The 23376-nt window shown below is 37.3% G+C and overlaps 1 protein-coding gene and 1 pseudogene across 2 annotated transcripts in view; both read left to right on the top strand.

The window, feature by feature from the left end:
* The window catches only part of LOC106880549 (uncharacterized), a 42722-nt gene extending 21199 nt beyond the window's left edge, over positions 1-21523 (top strand). For both annotated transcript variants that reach the window (XM_014930539.3, XM_014930540.3), the window contains exons 15-19: positions 3860-3974; positions 4097-4252; positions 5336-5505; positions 12762-12844; positions 20343-21523. In XM_014930539.3, the coding sequence (XP_014786025.1) occupies positions 3860-3974; positions 4097-4252; positions 5336-5505; positions 12762-12844; positions 20343-20496 (678 nt within the window). In that variant the 3' untranslated portion in view covers positions 20497-21523. The remainder of the gene's footprint in view (positions 1-3859; positions 3975-4096; positions 4253-5335; positions 5506-12761; positions 12845-20342) is intronic.
* LOC149136263 (uncharacterized) lies at positions 6888-9013 on the top strand (annotated as a pseudogene).
* Positions 21524-23376: the final 1853 nt, after the last annotated feature.

Genomic DNA, 23376 nt, shown 5'->3' with positions numbered 1-23376 from the left:
TCCCTTCCTCTTTTTTTTTCTTCTCTTTCTCTTTCTCTTTCTTTAGGGTAATGGGTTAGCATTGTAACAACATAGCTGACATTAGTGGAATGTATATGAATGTTAGAAGATAAGTGATGATTTTCTGAGTTGTGCATTGAGATAGCATCTGCCATCATGGTTGCTCCATCTTCTAGAAATAACAGGCAAATCTCCCTCAAATTATGTGCTAATATCTTGAAAAAAGACAGGATGCATTGGATCATGTTGTCCTCATAAGTAATATCTCAGGGAATGACGGGCTGGTCATGACCGGAATGCCTTTGATTACTGATTTACTTATGCTCTATCTATCAACTTCAAAAGATGAAATACAAAATTAACTTTGGTATGATCTGAACTCATAGTATAGAGCAGCGTTTCTTTCTGATTCATGTAGACTCATAGAGTCAGCTTCCCAGTTTCTGTGGTGCATATATATATATATATATATATATATATATATATATATATATATATATATATATTCCTCACTCTGGATTGGATGCCAGTCCATCACAGAATCACTCATTTTTGCCAGCTGAGTGAACTGGAGCAAAGTGAAATGAAGTGTTTTGCTCAAGAACACAATGCATTTCCCAGTCCAAGAATCGAAACCACAGTCTTACGATCACGAGTCCAATACCCTAACCACTAAGCCACATGCCTCCAGATACTAACATGGAAAAGGGGACATTAAATGATGATGACAACGACAATGATGATGATGATGATGTTAAATTACATCTTGAAATGTTTTCTCCTAAAGCAAATTCTATTATTTTTTAATTAAAAATTTTATTTGAAATTTTGAGATACTAGTGTTGATAAGAAACATCATTAGTGTTAAGATTCAATCTTGCTTTTGTGTTCAAATCCTTCCGGGATCGACTTTACAGCCTTTTGTCCCCATAACTTCAGGGGTTGATGTAATGAACACTATTCATATACTGACATTCAATGAATTAGCTGCATATTTCTCCAATAAATATTTTTATTAGTCTTGCGTCTAGTTTACAAAGATACATTATTTGAATACATGAACAGACTGATATAAAAATATATAAACTGAGATATGGCAGTATGGTTAAAAAATTTGCTTCCCATCCACATATATTTCTTTATTGCCCACAGGGGGCTAAACATAGAGGGGACAAGCAAGGACAAAGGGATTAAGTCAATTACATAGACCCCAATGCATAACTGGTACTTATTTAATTGACCCCGAAAGAATGAAAAGCAAAGTTGATCTCAGCGGAATTTGAACTCAGAAAGTAATGGCAGACAAAATACCTCTAAGCATTTTGCCCGGCGTGCTAACGGTTCTGCCAGCTCGCCACCCATCCACATAGTTTAGGGTTTAGTCCTCCTGTGTGACACCTTAGGCAAGTGTCTTCTACTATAACTCTGAGCCAACCAAAACCCTGTGAATGGATCTGGTAAATGGAAACTGAAAGAAGCTCATCCTGTGTGTGTGTATATATATATATATATATATATATATATATATATATAGAGTTATTAATATTTCTAAGTCTCTCTAAAGGAGACTACGACAGCGGTACTGGAAATTAATAGTTATCGCCAAGCCAACATGGCAGTCCCAAAATTAGGACGAAAGCTGCCGTGAATTAGCTCCAAGAAGCCATCGCCTCTAGCTAGCTATGTGACACACGAAACCCCTGTTCGAGGGTTATAAAGGACACAGGTTTCGTGTGTCACATAGCTAGCTAGAGGCGATGGCTTCTTGGAGCTAATTCACGGCAGCTTTCGTCCTAATTTTGGGACTGCCATGTTGGCTTGGCGATAACTATATATATATATATATATATATATATATATATATATATATATCATCATCATCATCATCGTTTAACGTCCGCTTTCCATGCTAGCATGGGTTGGATGATTTGACTGAGGACTGGCAAACCAGATGGCTGCACCAGGCTCCAATCTGTTCTGGCAGAGTTTCTACAGCTGGATGCCCTTCTTAATGCCAACCACTCCGAGAGTGTAGTGGGTGCTTTTACGTGCCACTGGCACGAGGGCCAGTCTGGCAGTACTGGCAATGACCACGCTCAAATGGTGTTGTTTTTACATGCCACCTAATTATGTATATAATTAAAATAGACAGCAGTTTGCAATGTTTTACCAAAAAGGAAAACTATAATTGTCACTAAATGTGACTAGGATTAACGACAATTATATATATATGAAGGCATGTGGCCTAATGGCTAGGCAACTGCACTCATGATCGCTAGTTCATGGTTTTGATTCCTTGAGTGGACGGTGTGTTGTGTTCATTTCACATTCCCCTTTCGATCAGGAGAGAATGTTGACTTGCTCACCAAGCCAGCAGGGTGGCGTCATTTGAAGGCTAAAACAATGCAGAGTGAATTGTGACCAGCAATGTGTAACAACATCTGATAACCTGGTTGGCCATATGATCATGATATATATGTGTGTGTGTGTGTATGTGTATGTATGTATATATATAAATAAGTATATACATATACACACAGGGTGTGGTGAATGAACTGTCGTCTAAATTATGCCAAAATGAAAATAACACTGACATCTCATTTTAACAGATTTATTTACCAAAATTACATAAAAATATCGTGAAACACTAGACAGTAAATTTATTCAATAAATCGCCATTGGTTTCAACCACGGCCTCCAGACAACTTCAGAATCTTTTGCAACTCTTCTGGATGGTCTCTTTGTTTAAGTTAGTGAATGCTGCCATAATTCTTGCCTTCAGCTCATCTTTAGTGTTACAAGGAGTTTTGTTGGTCTCTCGCTCAACTGTGCCCCATACATAATAATCAAGAGGTTACAGTGTGGGGAGTTAGGTGGCCAGATATTAGGGGTGATGTGATTGCAGAAATTGTGTGACAGTCATGACTGGGTTCTCCTGCTTGTGTAGCATGGCGCAGAGTCCTGTTGCCAGACATAGGGTTTTCCAGCAGCCACCCTCTTGACCTAGGACAGCACTACTTGCTCCAGGCACTTGATATAGACCTCTGTGTTGAGTGTGAGGTTGTGTGGGAAGATGAGTGGAAGCATAATGTTGCCATCACCAGTGATCACTCCAAACACCATGATATTGATTACATATTTGGTTTTTATCACCCTTGGTACACAGCTAGCCACCTACACCTTTCTCTGCAAAATAGGGGTAGTTTATCCTGTTCAGGCTATGTTATTAACATTATTCTGCGATTGAGAATTTAAAATAACTTCTTTAACTTTCTTAGTACATGTTCTCAGATTGACACCCCAAACACTCTGAAATGTTCGTATTAGAGCTTCTAGCATGAATGCCAAGCAGTGTAGCTTATTGTTTCCAAATTTCTGACAGAATGAATTGCATCATGGTGCTGTTTTTCTTGTAGACAGTACCCAACTGTCCCTACTATATTGTGTAGTCGACAAAATCAAAAACAAACAATGTGCATGTACGAAATTAAAAATATAAAGTGGTAACAATTTACCCATCGCACCCTGCATATATATATATATATATATATATATATATATATATATATATATGTATGTATGTAAATAATTATGTTTGTGTCTATGTGTATCTATATACACCAACCAGTCTATGCAAGCATGGGAAAGTAGACCATATACAATGGTGATGGTGGTGGTGGTGGTGGTGGTGGTGGTGGTATGGTGGTGATGATGATGATGATGCTTTATCTAATTTACCTTAAACATTTTTCTCATTCACACCTATATCAATTTTCTATTGATTTTTAACACTTCAACAAGTAAAATATTTAAGATATTTCTTATGATAGTACTATAGTGTTTCTTCATATTTTTACAGATATGTTCTCTGGAAGAAAAACTACAAAAAGCTCCATTGGTCTGTATTGATGGCAATTTTTCTAAAGAAATAATACTCACTGTGGCAACACTTTGCAGAAAACACAATGTTCCAGGTAAGTAGGAAAAAAACAACCTAAAGACCAATCAAATTAGGCTAATAACTATAAAAACTGTATTCTCCATGTTTGTGGCATTATTACTGACTGAATGTGCCACTCTACTTTTTATTTTACAGTATGGTTTGAACCTACAGACATTGACAAAGCCTTTCTACCTTTCCACACTGCTGCTCAAACCATGTTTACTTACATTTCCCCAAATATAGCTGAACTTTGTGTCATTTACCATTCCGTCACCAAAAAGGAGGCAGATTCTTTCTTGAAGAACAAAGGTATGAAATATTTTCTTCTTACTTAAAAGGATTAGTGAAGAAATTCCAAATATGGAAACAAAACTTAGAATTAAGAGGCTTCAAAGTAAACCTAACACAGTTCCATGTTTCCCCAAATTCGCCAACAGTATGCCTCACTCCTTTTCCTTTCTTTTTAACCCTTTAGCATTCATATTACTCTGTCAGATGTAATGTTTATTTATCCACATCATTTCATGTATCATCTTGTAGCTTTTAGACTTTGATGATTCGTGAGTTAGTTTTTAGATTGACATTGTAGTGTAGGTGTGAGAGGTTGGATCTGACCAGTTTGGACATAAAACAGGTAGGGCATTTTGGCTGGATATGGCTGGTTTAAATGCTAAAAGGTTAAACAGCTCATTTGTTGTTCACTTCCTGTGCATTATTCTATGCACTTTTGGCGACTGTTTCTTATTTCTTTATTGCCCACAAGGGGCTAAACATAGAGGGGACAAACAAGGGCAGACAAAGGGATCAAGTCGATTAGGTCGACCTCAGTGTGCAACTGGAATTTAATTTATCGACCCCGAAAGGATGAAAGGCAAAGTCGACCTCAGCGGAATTTGAACTCAGAACGTAACGGCAGACGAAATACCACTAAGCATTTTGCCCGGTGTGCTAACGTCTCTGCCAGCTCACTGCCTTTCGGCGACTGTTTCTGCTGAGTTGTAGTGCACCTGAGCACTGTATACAATAACATCATTATTACTACTGTTTTAGTTTGTAGGGATACAGACAAGACTCTACAGCCATCTGGGAAGTGGCCATGTTCAGTATACAAGAAAGAATAGGAGGAATTCCATGCATTGTGCCCAATGTATAATGGTTGCACAAGAGGTGAAGTGAGAGGAGGAAGACTTTGTATGTAACAGATACATAAGAATAGTCTTTTGTTTTTTTTTTTGTGAATTCCCCCTACATTAATATTACATATCTACTGTAGCTTACCCACTTCATTTCTTTCTAACCATTGTACATATTCTGCATTCATACAAAAGTATTGCACAATAGATTAATGTACTGGACTCAAAAGAAAAAAATATCCTGTTCTTTGAATTTTAGGCTCTTTGAACCAGTCAAATATCGAGGTTGTGATTGAAAAATGTACTGAATTGTGTAAAGCCCTCATTTCTTTGGTACCAATTATAATTGTTACAATGGGAGAACTTGGTGTTTTGGTGTGTCGCTCTGGTGATATAACTTCCCGGTTGCCTACCAAAGGCATGTCAGTGGTAAGTATAGAAAATATCTACTGCTTTATCATTTCTTAAAATTAAATTCCAAGTGTCTTCTACTATAATCCCAGAGTGACCAAACCCTTATGAGTGGATTTGGTGAACAAATACTGTTTCCAGTTACTTTTGGGTACCTCCTTATATACATGCACACACACACACACACACACACACACACACTCTTTTGCTTGTTTCAGTCATTTGACTGTGGTCATACTGGAGCACTGCCTTGAAGGGTTTAAGTCAAATAAATCAAACTCAGGACTTAATTTTTAAAGCCTAGTACTTATTCTATCAGTCACTTTTGCTGACCTGCTGAGTTACTAGGACATAAACACATCAACACCAGTTGCCAAGTGGTGATGTGGGGGGACAGACACTGATAGGGACACACACACACATAGATACACACACACACACACACACACACACACACACACACACACACACACACACACACACACACACGCACACACAGTTTCTTTCAGTTTCCATCTACCAAATCCACTCTCAAGGCTTTGGTCAGCTTGAGGCTATAGTAAAAGACACTTGCCCAATTTGCCACACAGTGGGACTGAACCTAGAACCATGTGGTTGGTAAGCAAGCTTCTTACCACACAATATAATATGATATATTACGGAGATGTACTTGCATAGCAAGTGACCTGATCTGAGATCATGTGCTGAAGCAAAAATAATTGCAGTGTGGAAGGTGCTTATAAGCCATTTAAAAACAAACACACAAAAACCGTTAGATTCACTTCAACATTTAAATTTAATTTGCCAAAATATTTTCATCACTTTGAGACCATGACATGTTCTGGCAAAAATTCAAATATTTGACCACATCCACAAAAAAAACTCTCCATTCTACTTGAAGATGAAAAAAATTCTGAAAACACACCAAATCATCAAAAGCAAAAAGCATCCCAAAACACTAAAACACATTCTCACTGGAACAAAACAGAAACAAATCCCCAACCCATCTGTAACAAAATACAGAACAACAAATTGTGGCATCTGTCTATACCTAACTGAAGAATCAGAATTCAAAATTAAAGATGGCCAAACCTTCAAAGTAAAAGTCAACTTCACCTGCAATTCAGAAAATTTAACCTATGTAATTATATGCAGTGGGTGTCGGAAAAATTACATAGGACAGACAGGTGTGTCATTATACAAAAGAATGATGATTTGCCACCAACAGATCTGAGATGAAAATACAAGGAAAATTCCCTTAAGTAGTCACATTACAGCTTGTGCAGGAATGGATTTACCTAACTTCAAAATCTTCCCCCTCTACTAGTGTCCAGACGTTTTAGGAAGGGTATCTGACAGTAACATGATGCCTTAATCATATGTATTCATCTATGTCAGTCATGGGCAATCAAAAGCCTTCGAGACTTACTTTGAAGTTTTTTAGTAGTGTGGCCAACCTCAACATGAGCCATGTCTCGTGCAGCCTGCTTCTTGAAAATGTTAAAGGGTTGCTCATGTCTAACCAAGCCATGCTAGCATGGAAAAATGGACGTAAAGTGAAAGAACTAATATAACTCTAGAAAATACCATGTTTCTGTGCATAATCTAGTTTGTTTATTGGCTCATTAGAATGTTTGCAATTGTATCCTTAGGGCTGTGAGATCAACTTTGTAAAAAGTAGCTCAACATTTTCAAAAAGTTCGAAATTACATTAGAAAATAGCCAAAAATAAATATTTTGCTAATAAATTTTACAAATTATAAGTTCCCCCTTCCTTGTGAGTTTTATTTTATTTCATGTACATTTTAAAAAAGTATCTTGATGAAATTTTGTTGGCGTTCCATGTTTTAAGTATTCGAGATTATGATTCTGCAAAAAATAAACATAATAATTTTACAAATTTGATTTTTCTTCATTTCTTCCCTCTTATGTGTGTATACATACATACATACATACATATATATATATATATATATATATATATATATATATATATGTCTCTTAAAAGATAGAGCTCAAAATCGATGCATTGAAGATACTGTAAAATTTTGTTTTATAAAAGTATATATTTAATATATATATATATATATATATGTGGTAGAACATCTGTTATATATAAAGATGTAGGTTCATGACCCACAAGCAGCCTTCCACTTTTTCTATCCAAAAGGGTTCTTAACCTGATATTTGCATGTTGTTATTTGTAGCTTTATCTACTTCAAGTTCAACCATTAAGAATAAATTAGTTCACATTCTCTCGAAGTTTCTAATTCTAAATTCTGATGATGTGTGTGTTTGTGTCTTCTATCTTTTGTTTTAGCTATTAGATTGTGGCCATGCTGGGGCACTGACTTGTAAAATTTTTAGTTGAATGAATTGACCCCAATACTTTTTTAAAGCCTAGTATTTATTTTATTGATCTCTTTTGCCAAACTGCTAATGTTATGGGGGCATAAACAAACCAACACAAGTTGTTAAGTGGTGGTGGAAAACAAACACAGACTCAAAGACACACATACACACATATATACATATATATGTGTGTGTATGGCCACAATCTAATAAGCGAAACAAATAAAAGATAGAAGACACACACGCATACACGCACGCAAGGTGTCCATTAAATATTTCCCTTGACCCACTTACGGTTATTGCAGGAAACGGAACTTGTACAGGTATAATCATACATGTCTCTACATGTCACATTGTAAATTTCAGTTTTCCACTAGTATGAATTTGTTTTTTATGGCTGCTGAAGTGGAATAAGGTGTTATAATAGAGGCAGTTGAATGCAGATCAGTGTTCAGGGTCTTATACTCGAAAGGTCGCACACCAAAAGAGACTTTTGATGAGATGAAAGAAGTTTATAGTGACAATGCACCATCATACGATGTAGTCAAGCACTGGCATCACCAGTTCAAATGTGGTTGGACATCAATGGAAACTGCTCCTATTCCTGGACAACCATATTCCACCATTGATGAGGACACAATCCATAAAGTGGAAGCTGCCATTTTGGAGGATCGCAGCATAACTATTCAGCAACTAGCCCAAGAAGTGAAGATAAGTGTAGGGCCCATGGAGAAAATCATTCATGACCATTTGCACATGCAGAAGTTGTCTGTCCTGTGGATTCCCTGAATTCTCACATTTTTTCAGAAGCAGGAACAAGTGAGTTGTTCCCAGGCTCATTTGGCAATGTACCAAGAATATGAGGAGGACATGTTTGGCAGACTTATCCCACAGGATGAAACATGGGTCCATCACTATGATCCCAAGACTAAAGTCCAGTCGAACCAATGGAAGCATGATATCTTTACTTACTGCATCATTGTACTTAGTTTGTACAGTTCTCACAAGCCAATCAGCTACACTTAGTTTCCTCAAGGTACCATGTTCTGATTGCTGAACATGATACCCTGTCAAATGCCTTCACCAAATCAATGAAAGCCAGGAATAGTGGTTTATTCTTAGCCAAGTATTTCTCCTGCAGTTGCCTCACTAAGAAGATTGCACCTGTGACATCTCTTCCAAATATGAAACCAAACTGCATATCATCTAGATTTGTCTTGGATCAATTGGGCTATGACTCTCTCCAAGACATTCATAAAATGATCCAGATTATGAATAATTTTCTATAATCGTTTCTCTTTAAGGCTTGTAACTTTCATGTCAAACGAAGTGAAAGTGGTACACTATACTCAAGTATCACTCAGACTTCTATTTCACAGATGAGTAATTGCTGCCAAGTTTTAGTTCACTTTAATCATACCAGGAAGCCTCTACATGGTCACTTGGTATGCCTATGAATAGCAGCCAAATATCCCACAATTCACTTCCTATGGTCTTGATTTGTCTATAAATGTTACTAATTGGTGAAAGATATCATTGATGTAAATTTTAAATAAAATACAAAAGTAGCAGATTGTAAGCTCTTTCTCTTCTCAAATATTTAAGCAGCTTAAAAATTAGTGAGTAGATCCCCCCCCATCCCCCACCAGTTAAAAAAACATTATGTAATCTGCTACTGTGTTACTCCATCTAGCAACCCTAAGTCTAACACATTAACTGCCACAGCCTGTTACTTAAAACTACTGGTGACACCACATATCTTGCACAGACACACTGTATACTGTTTTATTACAAGGATATGTAATTCTTTTTGCATTTTTACAATATTTCATAATGCAATTTTAATATTTAGTTCTCATGTTATTTAAATATCCTCAAAGCCATGTCAGTGATACAGAATAAAATATTTTCTCAAATTATGAAAATGTTCAATTGCTGGTACATATGGTGGTCGTGTGAAGTTTGTGATGAACCACCAGTGGTACATGGGATGGTTAATTGAAGTTAATGTGTTAAAACCAATCGGGCTTTCTAACTTACATAGTCACAGTTTCTTATTTGAAATGTTTAAAGTTTAAGAATAAAGCAATATTTGGAAATTTTATATAATAATGAAGAGAGGCCTCTCTCTTTTCCTTTCTTTCTCTCTCTCTCTCTCACAAACACACGTACACAGACACATACTAAACAACTTTATAAGATTATCAGTTGTGTCACTTGTCACAAGAGATGGCATTAACATATGGACATATTGGAACAACATAGAATTGTCTTATGATTAGTCAAGTTGTGTGTGAGAATCTGTTGATGAGTGTTGGGAGTAAGGGTTAACATGGAAATGGGAGTGTGTCTGCAAGATTATTTATATGTAAAGTACAAAACAGAGAGTGAGAGCAAATGAGAGAGAGAGAGAGAGAGAGAGAGAGAGAGATAACATAGTAATACGGAAACACACACGCAAACATAGTTGTCAGTGGAATTATTTTAGTATCTTGAGTGATGGAGCAGTTGAGACTTTATGCTATTTAGTTTGGAGTCTCATGTTTCTATGTTTCAATTCCAAAGGGATGAACTTTACAATTTATTTCTCCAGGGCTGATAAAAAATATCTGTTTGCCATGTCTCTGCAGCCTGACTCTACATTTAACCTAAAAATAACCACAGTGTGAAGTTAAAATCTATTGCCTGAGTCATTATGTCTAATCCAGAGATTAGATGTCATTTCAACACCTGTTCTTATTTTTTTCTACTTTACCATTTTTAACCCTTTAGCATTTTAGCCTGACATATTAGGTCCAAATATTCAACCTGTTTTATGTTCAAACCAGCCAGATCCAGCCTCTCACACCTATCCTACAATGTCATTTCAAAAAGAAACAATCACATCATCAAAATCTTGTAGTATCTACAAGTGATGCATGATTAATTCGAAACTGATTCATTCAAAACTGTGAATAAGTAATTACATTTGACAGGATTAAGTTCTGTAATGTGTACCAACTAGCACCGTCTTGATTTTTGTTTGTGAAGCATGAGATGTTTAATAGTCGTGAGAAATGAGGAATTGTGATATTTATGCCTCCCAAGATTCTCAGTTCGACTCCAGGCAGTGACCTGAATAATAATAATAATAATAATAATAATAATAATAATAATAATAATAATAATAATAACACCAACAACAACATCAGAAAAATACCTTAGAAACAAGAACCCAGGTTCGAAATTTCCCCAGGACACCTGATGAAGGCTGGAGAGTATATCAGCCGAAATGTTGTTTTAACAACAAACAAGATGAGGACAAATATCCATCAAATGTAAATAATTTTTCAATGTTGCTTGCAACATAAGTTGAATTGTCTGCTAGCTACCATATTCAGCGATAATCAAATGAAAAGATCCATATCTAAAATGCAATCTTTATATCCAACTTAACATGGTTTTTTTGTGATATTAGCTTTGAGAGATCCTCTCATATAGACACATAGAACATTCCATCACTAATAATAACTTTTTTAATAAGTCAGCTGGCTATTTGTGATATCAGTGACTGAAGGATGTTGATATTCTATTATGCCAGTGCCCCTGACTGGCTCTTGTGCCAGTAGCATGTAAAAAGCACCACCCAAGTGTGGTCGATGCCAGTGCCCCCTGTCTGGCTCTTGTACCAGTGGCACATAAAAGCATCCATTACACTCTCGGAGTGGTTGGCGTCAGGAAGGGCATCCAGCTGTGGAAACCTTGCTAGATCAGATTGGAGCCTGATGCAGCCTACTGGCTTGCCAGTCCTCAGTCAAACTGTCCAACACATGCCAGCATGGAAAGTGGACATTAAATGATGATGATCATCATGATCATGATCATGTCAATGAGGTTTGGTTGGTATACTGTCACTGGGCACCTGCTACTGAAGAAGTCCAGTAGACTGAAATCACATGATTTCCGGCACCCATAACAGACGATTCTCAACTGCTCACAATATGTCTATGCTTTTATGCACTATGCATCTATATGAATGGACTTCTCAAGGCTGATAATTCAGTATTCAGGTTTCTAATGAGACATCCATGTTAAGCTGGATATAAACATGACTTTTTGGTATTAATACAGCTTCCATTGCTAATAATCATTTTTTTAATAAGCCTGCAAGCTATTTGCAGCATCAGTGACTGGAGGGACACTAATATTCTATAGATCATGGCAACAATGTGGTCACTGAATGTCTGCAGTATGTGGTCACTGAATATCTGCTACTGAACTGGCAGTTCCAGCACCCATAACAGATGATTTTCAAATGCTCATAATGTGTCTGTGCTTTTATGTGCCATGCATCTCTATAAGAAGACCTCTCAAGTCTAATACTGCAGTAATTAATGTTATAACAAGACATCTATTTTAAGCTAGATATAAAGATTGCTTTTTAGTATTAATACTCCTACTTTTACTAATAATTATCCATATTTATTTTGTTTTGTGAACCATAAGGACCTACCTGCAATCCCTATATTCAGCTGCATGGTTATTTCATCAACTGTGCATCAGCCCAATTTGCAGAGTATACAGCACTGAAAGGATTAAGGCCACCAGAGATGCAAATGCTTTGAAATGCTGTAAATCTTATATTGTATCTCTCAGCAAGATGTTTAATTGTACATGTCATTTAACTGGGAAATATATGTATCTGATCTTCTGGACATGTTATTTGTGATAGAAACGATACTGGTCTCCTATCTCATTTGCATAATGCTGTAATTTTACAGAAACCTTGTAAGTCACAGCAATAGATGTTCTGATATCCTTCACGACCATTTTTTTTTTCTTTTCTTTTGCCAAGTTGTCACCTTTAGTCTGCTCTGCTGTGCTGTTCTTGTTTTGTTTACCAATCACAGCTGTCCATCTAATGTCATAATATCTCATTACAGCCACAAGCCAACAACATGGAGGTGAAATATTTCCCAGCAAAGAAATGTGTTGATGTGTGCAGTGTCTCTGGTGCTGGAGATTGGTGAGTTTCTAAGTTTTGCTGCAGTTAGTCTATGTTTTGAGCTGGCAGTATCATTAGCAAGCTGGGCAAAATGCTTAGCAGCATTTCGTCTGTCATCATGTTCTGAGTTCAAATTCCACCAAGGTCGATTTTACATTTCATTCTTTCAGGGTCAGTAAAACAAGTACCAGTTGAGCACTGGGGTCGATGTAACTGACTTACCTGCTCCCTCATAATTACTGGCTTTGTGCCAAAATTTGAAACCTTTATATGTTTTCATTTAATTTTAGTGATTCATTTCTAAGCCTTAATATTTCCAGCCACTGAGTTATAGTCAGTCTAGGATACTGGGATACACCAATGCTATTGTATACTGTAGCCTTTCCTTAAGGAAGTTCTCTACTACTGTCACCTTACATGTTTCTTGCTGTGATGTAACTTCAACTGGGTTTTTAAGAAGTAGGATGTTTAAGTGTTGTTCAGGTGTGTCAACATCTGCTTCATTCAGATCACTTATGTTTAGCAGGAGGTTATTGAATTGATACAATCCAATACCACGCTATTTCCATATTTATTTCTAATGAAGGATAGAAATATGGAGAATTTTGGGGTTTTCTGTTGTATTCATCAATAGTCAATCCTTCTGAACTTTCTAGAGGAATCCTTTTATCTCCTTCCTCCCCACCAGCACAATTTTTTTTTTATGTGCCCCTTTAAAGCCTAGAAACAATGCCTAAACAGACAATTGGAACCTGGTGCAGCTTTCTGGTTGGCCAGCTTCTGTCAAACCATCCAACCCATGCCAACATGGAAAATGGATGTTAAATGACGATGATGATGATGATGATGATGATGATGATGATGTTAGTGTTATTGCATTCAGTGTTTCTCAGTCTTTTTTTTTACCAAAGTAATTCTTTATTTTTTTTGTTCAAACAAAAATTTCTCTTTTATGTGTGGAGGAAAGGGCTTTTGTTTACATTCTTCATTGTATGCAAAGCTGGTGTAACTATTGTGGGAGTCTCTTCCACTAACACCATCAAAGACATTTGTTTAGAAAAAGAGAAAAAAGAGCAATTTTAAATAGTATTCCAGTGTGAAATTTCAATAAATCCAAAACAATTTTTTTTCTAATCTTATTCCACCTCAAATTGGGTCAGAAAACATGAAATTAAGCACAAAATTTCATTAAAAATATTTTACAGTAAAATCATTGATCTTGGCAGGATTTAAACTCAAAACTAAACCTTTCAAGCAATTTATTCAATACTCAAATGGTTCTGCCATTTCTCCACCATAAAATAATAATAATAATAATAATAATAGTAATGGAAATAATACATTTCTAAATCTCTCAGAGAGATTTATGCAGTAGTGATACGTTGAAGTAGTTGTATGCTGTCAACTTAATGTGACAGTCCCATGAAGGGAATAATACTACTCTTGTTTAGACCTAGGAAGCTGCACCGCTTCCTGTTGGCCTTGACACATTTCCTGTGTCCTTATGTTTACAATGGGGAGACAAGCACCTCCACTCAGCTAAGCCTGCATCCAGAGACAGGTTTCTGAGTCTTTGCTCGTCATCAGTCTGGAGTAGCATAACCTGCTAGTCAAAGATGCCTGTTAAGCTCTTGTAAACATAATAATTCTAATGAAATACATTCACTGATTTCAAATTTAGAAATAATACATTTCTAAATCTCTCTGAGAGATTTAGAAATGTATTATTTCAAATTTTGAAATCAGTGAATAATCCAAAAGTTAATAATTAAAACACTACATATGTATTAAATGTTCGTTATCTTTACATGCTTTAATGTTAAACTTATACCTGAGGAATTTCAACCATGTTTCGTGGTCTGCTACCACAACAGCTCCTTTATAGGATCCAGTTAGCTGAAGACATCATCAGGAGGAACCACGTCCGGTTTCGGCCCCTACTCCTCTACCGTTTTGACGTGGCGGGGCCCCTCCTTTCGGAGGTGTCTTCAGCTCTGGTGTTGGGTGCATGTCTTCTTTCACTGTTTGTGACTGTTCTAATTCAACTGTGGAATGTCCCTCGCTATGGTTATTTTCCAGGAGGTTCTGGCCACACGTCTTACGGTTCATCAACCCGCGTTGTTGAATTACTTTCTTCTGACATACCTTCCCTTGGTGGATTAGGATCCAGTTAGCTCAAGACATCATCAGGAGGAACCACGTCCGGTTTCGGCCCCTATTCCTCTACCGTTTTGACGTGGCGGGGCCCCTCCTTTCGGAGGTGTCTTCAGCTCTGGTGTTGGGTGCATGTCTTCTTTCTTCTATTCCCTGGCCTCTTCGATGCAGCATCAACGAGTGTCAGCGTCTGACTGATCGTCGTGTCAAGTTCCCCTTTTTATATCTGCTGCTAGGCTCCAGCAGGCAGCCCCAGCTAGTTGTCACGTGACACTATCTAAATTTCCCGCTGCTAGGGTCCAGTAGGCAGCACCAGCAAGTTGTCACATGACACTGTCTAAACTTTCCGCTGCCAGGCTCCAGCAAGTAGCTCCAGCAAGTTGTCACATGACACTGTCTGAACTTTAACTGACAATGGAGGGCGCGAAGCCACTTCACTGTCAGCCTGTCTCACCTAGACTTGTTATGACTTTCAAGCCATATTCGGTCTTCCCGCTTCAGCCATATATAGAAGCTGGCTTTTTCGACCGCCTCCTGTATCCTCCTTATCAGTTTTCTAAGTTCCGAGTTTGAAAACGCAAATCTTCTCTTGAATAGCGTTGTCATTTTTCTTTCAGATAGATAATACTAAAATCTCTATAAATAAGAACTAATAAAAGAATACCTGTAATTAACAACTATTATAAAAACCTCGTTATGATTAAAGCTAAATATAAAACTGTTTGAAAGATTATATAAACTATAAAATATTATCACTTACATGTTATCTGGACCCACGAGGTTCAGTCAACTGTATTCTCAAAAGACTGTCTTAATTATTGATGATATAGTGTGTAATTCACTATTTTCTCAATTGTTTTTAACAATATTGGTGACGTAACATACACACAACAAGCTTTTTTCCAGTTTTTATGTAACAAATCCCCTCACAAGGCTTTGGTCAGATCAGCTCAGAACGATAGCAGAAGACACTTGCTCAAAGTGCTATGCAGTGGGACTGAAACTGAGACCGTTTGGTTGGAAAGAAAGCTTCTTAACCACACAGCCATGCCTGTGCATTATCCGAAATACCTAATTAGTGCAAGTGTTGATTTAAAATTGTGGAATTAGTAATTTATCCCTAGTTATCTGACTCCTTCAAGGAAACCTTGCAAATTAAGGAAGCAGCAATAGTTTATTATTGGAGTTGCTAACAGAACTGTTGTCAAGAAGTATCTTCCATGAAATATTGATTTCTATGAATCAAGAGTGAAACTTGATAGAATAATAAATAATGTCAATAATAGTAATCTTTATCTTCTATGCATTTCAGTCAGTGGGCTGTGGTCATGCTGGAGCACAGCCTTGAAGGATTTAGCCAGACAAATCGACTACAGTGCTTATATATATATTTTTTAACTCTGGTACTAGAGAGCTACAGGGATGTAAACAAACCAACACCTGTTGCCAAGGGGTGATGGTAGGGGGGGGGGAGACAAATGCAAAAACAGAAACATGCACACATACATATGATAGGTTTCCACTGAGTTTCCGTTTATCAAATTCACTCGCAAGGCATTTGCTGGCCTAGGGCTACAGGAGTAGATATTTGTCCATGGTGCAGTGCAGTGGGACTGAACCCCAGACCACATGGTTGAAAAGTGAGCTTCTTAACCACCCAGCTGTGCCTGCACCAATGCAATGTTGCTAAAAATATTCGTGACATTACAGTTACCTTCATTCAATTTTCATGATTTTTGTAGCAATCAACAATTTCTTACAATGTAAAGAAAAACTAATTTCATTTTAGAATAAACATAAGGCAGGTGCGTGGCTTAATGGTTCAGATGTTGGACTCATGATCATAAGATTGTGGTTTCAATTCCTGGACCAGGCAACATGTTGTGTTCATGTTGTTCCAGTCCACTCAACTGTCAAAAAAGAGTAATCCTGTGATGGACCAGCATCCTGTCCAGGTAGGGAATTTATATGCCATGAAACCAGGAAACTGGCCCTCATGAGCCTGGCATGGCTCGAGCCGTAAGCACACACACACACACACACCGAGTATAGAAATATAGATATATGCTATATAAATATAAATCATCATCATCATCATTTAACATTCATTGTCCATGGGTTGGACGGCTTGAACAGGGCTGGTAAGCTGAGGGGCTGCATCACACTCCAGTCTGATTTGGCATGGTTTCTACAGCTGGATGCACTTCCTAACATGTAATAGGTGCTTTTACGTGTCATTGGCATGGCTGCCTATTGCATGACACCAGTGTCTGCCACGACTACGATTTCGCTTGGCGTGATGGGTCGTCTCCTCATGCAAGGCATATTGCCAAAAGTCTCAGTCATTTGACATTGCCTCTGTGCGGCCCAACACTTAAAAGTTGGTTTTTATCTTCCACTGGCACAGCTACTAGTTTCGTGACACTGGCCACATTGCCTCTGTGAGGCCCAACACTCATAAAGTGCTTTTTACGTACCACTGAGCATTGGGCCTCAGGGAGGCAATGTGGCTGATGCCAGTGTCACATAACTAGCATCTGTGCTCACCAGATCCACTCATCCACTCAAAAGGCTTTTGTCAGCCCACTACTATAACTGAGTGGAGGCACAATGGCCCAGTGGTTAGGGCAGCAGACTCTCGGTCATAGGATCGCGGTTTCGATTCCCAGATTGGGCATTGTGAGTGTTTATTGAGCGACAACACCTAAAGCTCCACGAGGCTCCGGCAGGGGATGGTGGTGAACCCTGCTGTACTCTTTCACCACAACTTTCTCTTACTCTTTCTTCCTGTTGTACCTGTAATTCAAAGGGCCAGCCTACATTAGGGGTACACATGTCTGTGGAGTGCTCAGCCACTTAAACGTTAATTTCATGAGCAGGCTGTTCCATTGATCGGATCAACTGGAACCCTCGACGTCGTAAGCGACGGAGTGCCAACACTATAGTTGAAGACACTTGCTTGAGGTTTCATGCCATAGGACTGAACCCAAAAGCCATGTGGTTAGGAAGCAAACTTCTTAAGCACACAGCCATGCCTGTACCTATAAATGTTATTGCTAATAAATATTTTCAAGATGGAAGTTAGTCATCTGTTTTGTTGTTTAGTAATGATGTTTTACATAGGCACAATTTACAGGGGAAGGGATGTAGTTTAAATGAATTGATGGTGATGTTTCTGTCTCTGTGCTCCCCACCATACTCCACCCTCTTTGCCAAATTGATGTTCCAGTTTCTCTTTCTTGTTTCTTGACCTAAATAATCTATTGTCTCTGTCATTCTCCTTATGTTACAAATTAACAAACAGACTGGATTATTTCTCTGCATAGGCAGAAGCATGGCTGTGTGGTTAAGAAGCTTGTTTTGCAACCATGTGGTCTTGGGTTCAGTTCCACTGTGCAGCATCTTGGATAAGTATCTTCTGCTGTAACTCCAGTCCAATCAGACCCTTATGAGTGAAGTTGGTAGACAGAAACTGAAGAAGATTATTGCACATGTGCACACACGTGTGCGCACACACACACACACACGCACAGAGGCACTCTGACGGTTATGACAATGATGGTTCCAGTTGTTAATCCGATCAATGGAACAACCTACTCGTGTAATTAACATTCAAGTGGCTGAGCACTCCACAAACATGTATACCCTTAATGTAGTTCTCAGGGAGATTCAGTGTGGCACAGAATGTGACAAAGCTGGCCCTTTGAAATACAGGTACAACTCACTTTTGCCAGCTGAATTGACTGGAGTAATGTGAAATAAAGTGTCTTGCTCAAGGACATAACATGCCGCTGAGAATCGAACTCATGACCTTACGATCATGGGCCAAATACACTAACCACTAAGCCAAGCACCTTTGCACATATATACATTTATATATGAGTGGACAAATGAAAGAAAGTAGCTCTCAGTACATTTAATAGGAGTTACATATATAATTTAATAACAGTCTGGCTCAGTTCTATACAAGTTAAATTTTCATAGGCTTATAAATGGTTCATTCTATGACCTACAAAACTTTAAGTTGCATGGAGCTGGGTTAGACTGTTATTAAATTATATATTTGTGTATTTATGTTGTTTGTCCCCCATCACTGCTTGACAACTGGTTTGGTTTGTTTACATACCTATAACCTAGCAGTTCGGCAAAAAAGACCAATGAAATGAGTACTTTTAAATAAGTACTGGAGTCAATTTTATTCAACTAGATCTTTCAAGTATGTGCCCCAGCATGACCGAAGTACAATGACTGAAACAAGTAAAAGATAAAATGATAAAAGAAAGATGAAATTTGGGTTCATTAAAATTTCTTAGCTGAAGGTTGTTATTCCAAGTCTCAGAATAACAAGGGAAATATTTTCTGATCAAATCTCAATCTCAGTTATAACAACATTAGAAGGGCAATCAAAATAAAAATGTAAATGTAAAAATGCATACAGCATTCACTAATGATTTTCAGACTGTTTCTCTTTGCATGATTGTTAACCCTTTAGCATTCAAATTATTCATTCACATTGTTTTTCATTGTTATTCATTCACATTAATTATACATTATCTTGTAGCTTTGAAATTTTGATGATGTGGTTGTATAGTTTTAGAATGACATTGAAGGGTAGGTGTGGTAGGCTGGATCTGGCTGGTGTGAACATAAAACAGGTAATATATTTGGGCTGGATTTGACTGGTTTAAATGCTAAAGGGTTAAACATAGTCACCTGTATTGCTGCTCAGCCCTGGGTCATCTCTTATCCTGTTGACATATGATTAAACATGTTCTTTTATTCAGACATAATGTATGTTGTTGTTGTTGGCACTCCGTCGCTTACGACGTCGAGGGTTCCAGTTGATCCGATCAACAGAACACCCTGCTCGTGAAATTAACGTGCAAGTGGCTGAGCACTCCACAGACACGTGTACCCTTAACGTAGTTCTCAAGGATATTTAGCGTGACACAGTGTGACAAGGCTGACCCTTTGAATTACAGGCACAACAGAAACGGGAAGTAAGAGTGAGAGAAAGTTGTGGTGAAAGAGTACAGCAGGGTTCGCCACCATCCCCTGCCGGAGCCTCGTGGAGCTTTAGGTGTTTTCGCTCAATAAACACTCACAACGCCCGGTCTGGGAATCGAAACCACGATCCTATGACTGCGAGCCCGCTGCCCTAACCACTGGGCCATTGCACCTCCACCATAGTATATGTAGGATCACATTATCTAGTGTATCCCTTATTTTCCTAAGGATGATATAAGGATGATGCATGTTATTTCTATCAAGTTAAGTAACCACACAGAAGCTCCTGTCATTAATAAGAATAAAATCTAAAACTTTATTGATTTTGATTTTCCATTTCTCTTTTCCTCGTTCACAGCTTTGCTGCTTCAATGATTGCCGGAATTGTGGAAGGTTACGATCTAGATACATGTGTGCAGTCCGGTTTAGAGTTGGCCACACTCTCTCTCCAGTCCATGCAACCTGTACCAATGACAATAAATTCAAGGAAAACAATTGGAACCAAATTATGATTGCATCAATCTATTTTATTTTTATAAATGACAGAACTGACAGAGCATTTGAACTTAATATTTTGCAGTATTTCTTTACATTCTGAAATCAACCCCTGCTGATTATTTGGACTTTATCATTCATCTTTCTGGACTCAGTAAAATATTTCTTGAGTAGATGCATAAAGCAATGACAGAAAGAAGACAAGAAAGAATACCAGTTCAGATATGTTTGAGAAATATTTGAACTTGTATAGCTCTTCACTGCAATTTGTTGTAGAGAGAAAATTCTTGCCTATGACAAAAAAGGTGTTAAAACATCATTGTCAGCTTCTATTGGAATGATGGATGCATTCTGAACTTGTTAGTTCTCTTCAGCACCAGATACCAAGAGAGGTATCCTGCCAGTCAATAATATTGACTGATTTAAAATAAAGGAAACTTTGTTTCCTAGTCAGTTTAGAGTTGCCTCTCTTGGTATCTGGTACTGAAGAGAACTCATGAGTTTGAAGTGCATTCATCAGTCCAATAAAGAGTGCTCCAAGTTGACAATAGTTTAACATCTTTTTGTCTTAAGTGAGAATTTTCACTCAGTGCCAAACTGCAGTGAAAAAGCCTTTACAAGTTCAAATACCTCTAAAAGTTTGTACAAGTAAAATAATAACAGTTAAATACTGGTTAGTGTGTGGCCTTGTGCCTATGTTAGAATTTATAATTCATCTTATTCTTCATATTTCAACATATCACAATTACAAGAGATGCTTCCAGAAAATCAAGTTTGTTTTACTTCATGAAATGTATGAATGAATATTACTATGTTAGAATTTATAATTGTACCAAAGTTAAAATTTATAATTCATCTTATTTTTGATATTTCATTACAAGAAAAGCTTCCAGAAAAATCATGTCTGTTTCATGAAAAGTATCGATGAATATTACTGCTGCCATTTCTTTTCTTCTTTACATTGAAGTCTATAGATCCAGTCACCCGTTGATGAATACTTCTGATTACAAAATATTAAATAAAATATCTATCTTTTCTAAATAATGTTAGTTTTCATGTTTTTTTTTTTATTCAGGTTCATTTTAAAGAAGAAATAGATTTGTAGATTTGTATAGATGTTGGCATGGTTGTGCAGTTAAGAAGTTCACTTTACAGCTACTAGGTTTCAGGTTCAATCCCACTGCACAGCACCTTGGGCAACTGAATTCTACCATAAGCCCACATCAGCCAATGCCTTGTGTGTGAATTTGGTAGACAGAATCTGTGTCGAAGCCCATTGTGTATGTGTGTGTGTATATGTGTGTATATATGCGTGTGCTTGTGTGTGTGCATGCATGCAATTGTGTGTGTGTGTGTGTATATGCGTGCGTGCATCTGTGTGTTTGTGTCTGTGTTTGTCCCATCACTATTGTTTGACAACCAGTATTGTGTTGTTTGGACCTGTGTAACTTTGTGGTTCAGCAAAAGAGACTGATAAAATAAGTACCAAATTTAACACAAAAAAAAGTAATAAATAATAAGTACTAGGGTTGATTTATTCATCCAATCCTTTCATGTTTGTGCCTCAGCATGGCTGCAGTCCAATGTCTAAAACAAGGAAACGACAGCAAAAGAATATTCTCTGAATTTGGAGCCTTGTTACGCATTCTCATTACCATATACATCAGTGGATAACTTCCTGTGGGCAAATGAATATCACATTTAATGATATGTGTGGAAAATTCTAATGGTTATGTCAACTCTACTTTATTTACCATTAATCATAATTTAGGATAACAGATGAGTTTATTAAATAGGATATCAAATCTTGCCAATATCAAAAACAGTGTATTTATACACTATAACAGATAAAATTTTATATATTCACACCCCCACATACCTCTTGAAACACAATTCACACATGAATGCATACATGTGAACATGTTGATATAAAAGCTCAATAATACATTAACACAATTGTGTGTGTATGTGTGTATTTGTATGCCTATCTATCTGTCTGTCTGTATATATCTGATAATAATAATAACAATAATCCTTGGATGGAATTTATAAACATGTAATGCATCACGGGCATATGGCGTAGTGGTTAAGACTACTAACCCCAAGATTGAGGAATTGTGATATTTATGCCTCCCAAGATTCTGAGTTCGATTCCAGGCAGTGACCTGAATAATAATAATAATAATAATCATAATAATAATAATAATAGTAATAATAATAATAATAATAACATCGAAAAATACCTTAGGAACGAAAAATTTCCCCAAGACACCTGATGAAGGCTGGAGGGTATATCAACTGAAACGTGTTAACAACAAACATGATGAGGGCAAATATCCATCAAATGTAAATAATGTACATAATTCTTCATCTCTTAAATATAGAACTGTATTTAATGCATCACTAAACACATCTCCATAAATTACACGTCTCTTAAGATCACAGTCCATATTTCTGGGATGATTACAGTGGGCATCAGGTAGATCATCTTCATGGATTCACTTCTTCAGGCGATATAACATTAATTCTGAACATATGGGATAAGCATCTCTCTGTTGTACATCCATTAATGTTTTGTTGCCTGAAGAAATGAATCTAGGAAGATAATCAGCCCAATGCCCACAGGTGCTATGATACGGACTGTGATCTTAAGAGACATGTGATTTGTGGAAACGTGCATAGCGATGCATTAAATGTTTATATACAACGCATATGTGTGTGTGTGTATATATATATATATATATATATGCTCTGTAAAGTGGCTGGCTTTAGGAAGGGCATCCAACTGTGGAAACCATGCCAAAACAGACAATGGAACCTTGTGTGGCTTTTGGGCTTGCCAGCTCCTGTCAAACCATGCAACCCATGCCAGCACAGAAAACAGATGTTAAATGCTG

The sequence above is a fragment of the Octopus bimaculoides genome, chromosome 4 (genome assembly GCF_046866305.1).
Source record: "Octopus bimaculoides isolate indiv1 chromosome 4, ASM4686630v1, whole genome shotgun sequence".
Taxonomy (NCBI): domain Eukaryota; kingdom Metazoa; phylum Mollusca; class Cephalopoda; order Octopoda; family Octopodidae; genus Octopus; species Octopus bimaculoides.
The sequence above is the reverse complement of the archived record's forward strand: the minus strand, read 5'-3'. Positions and strand labels throughout refer to the sequence as shown.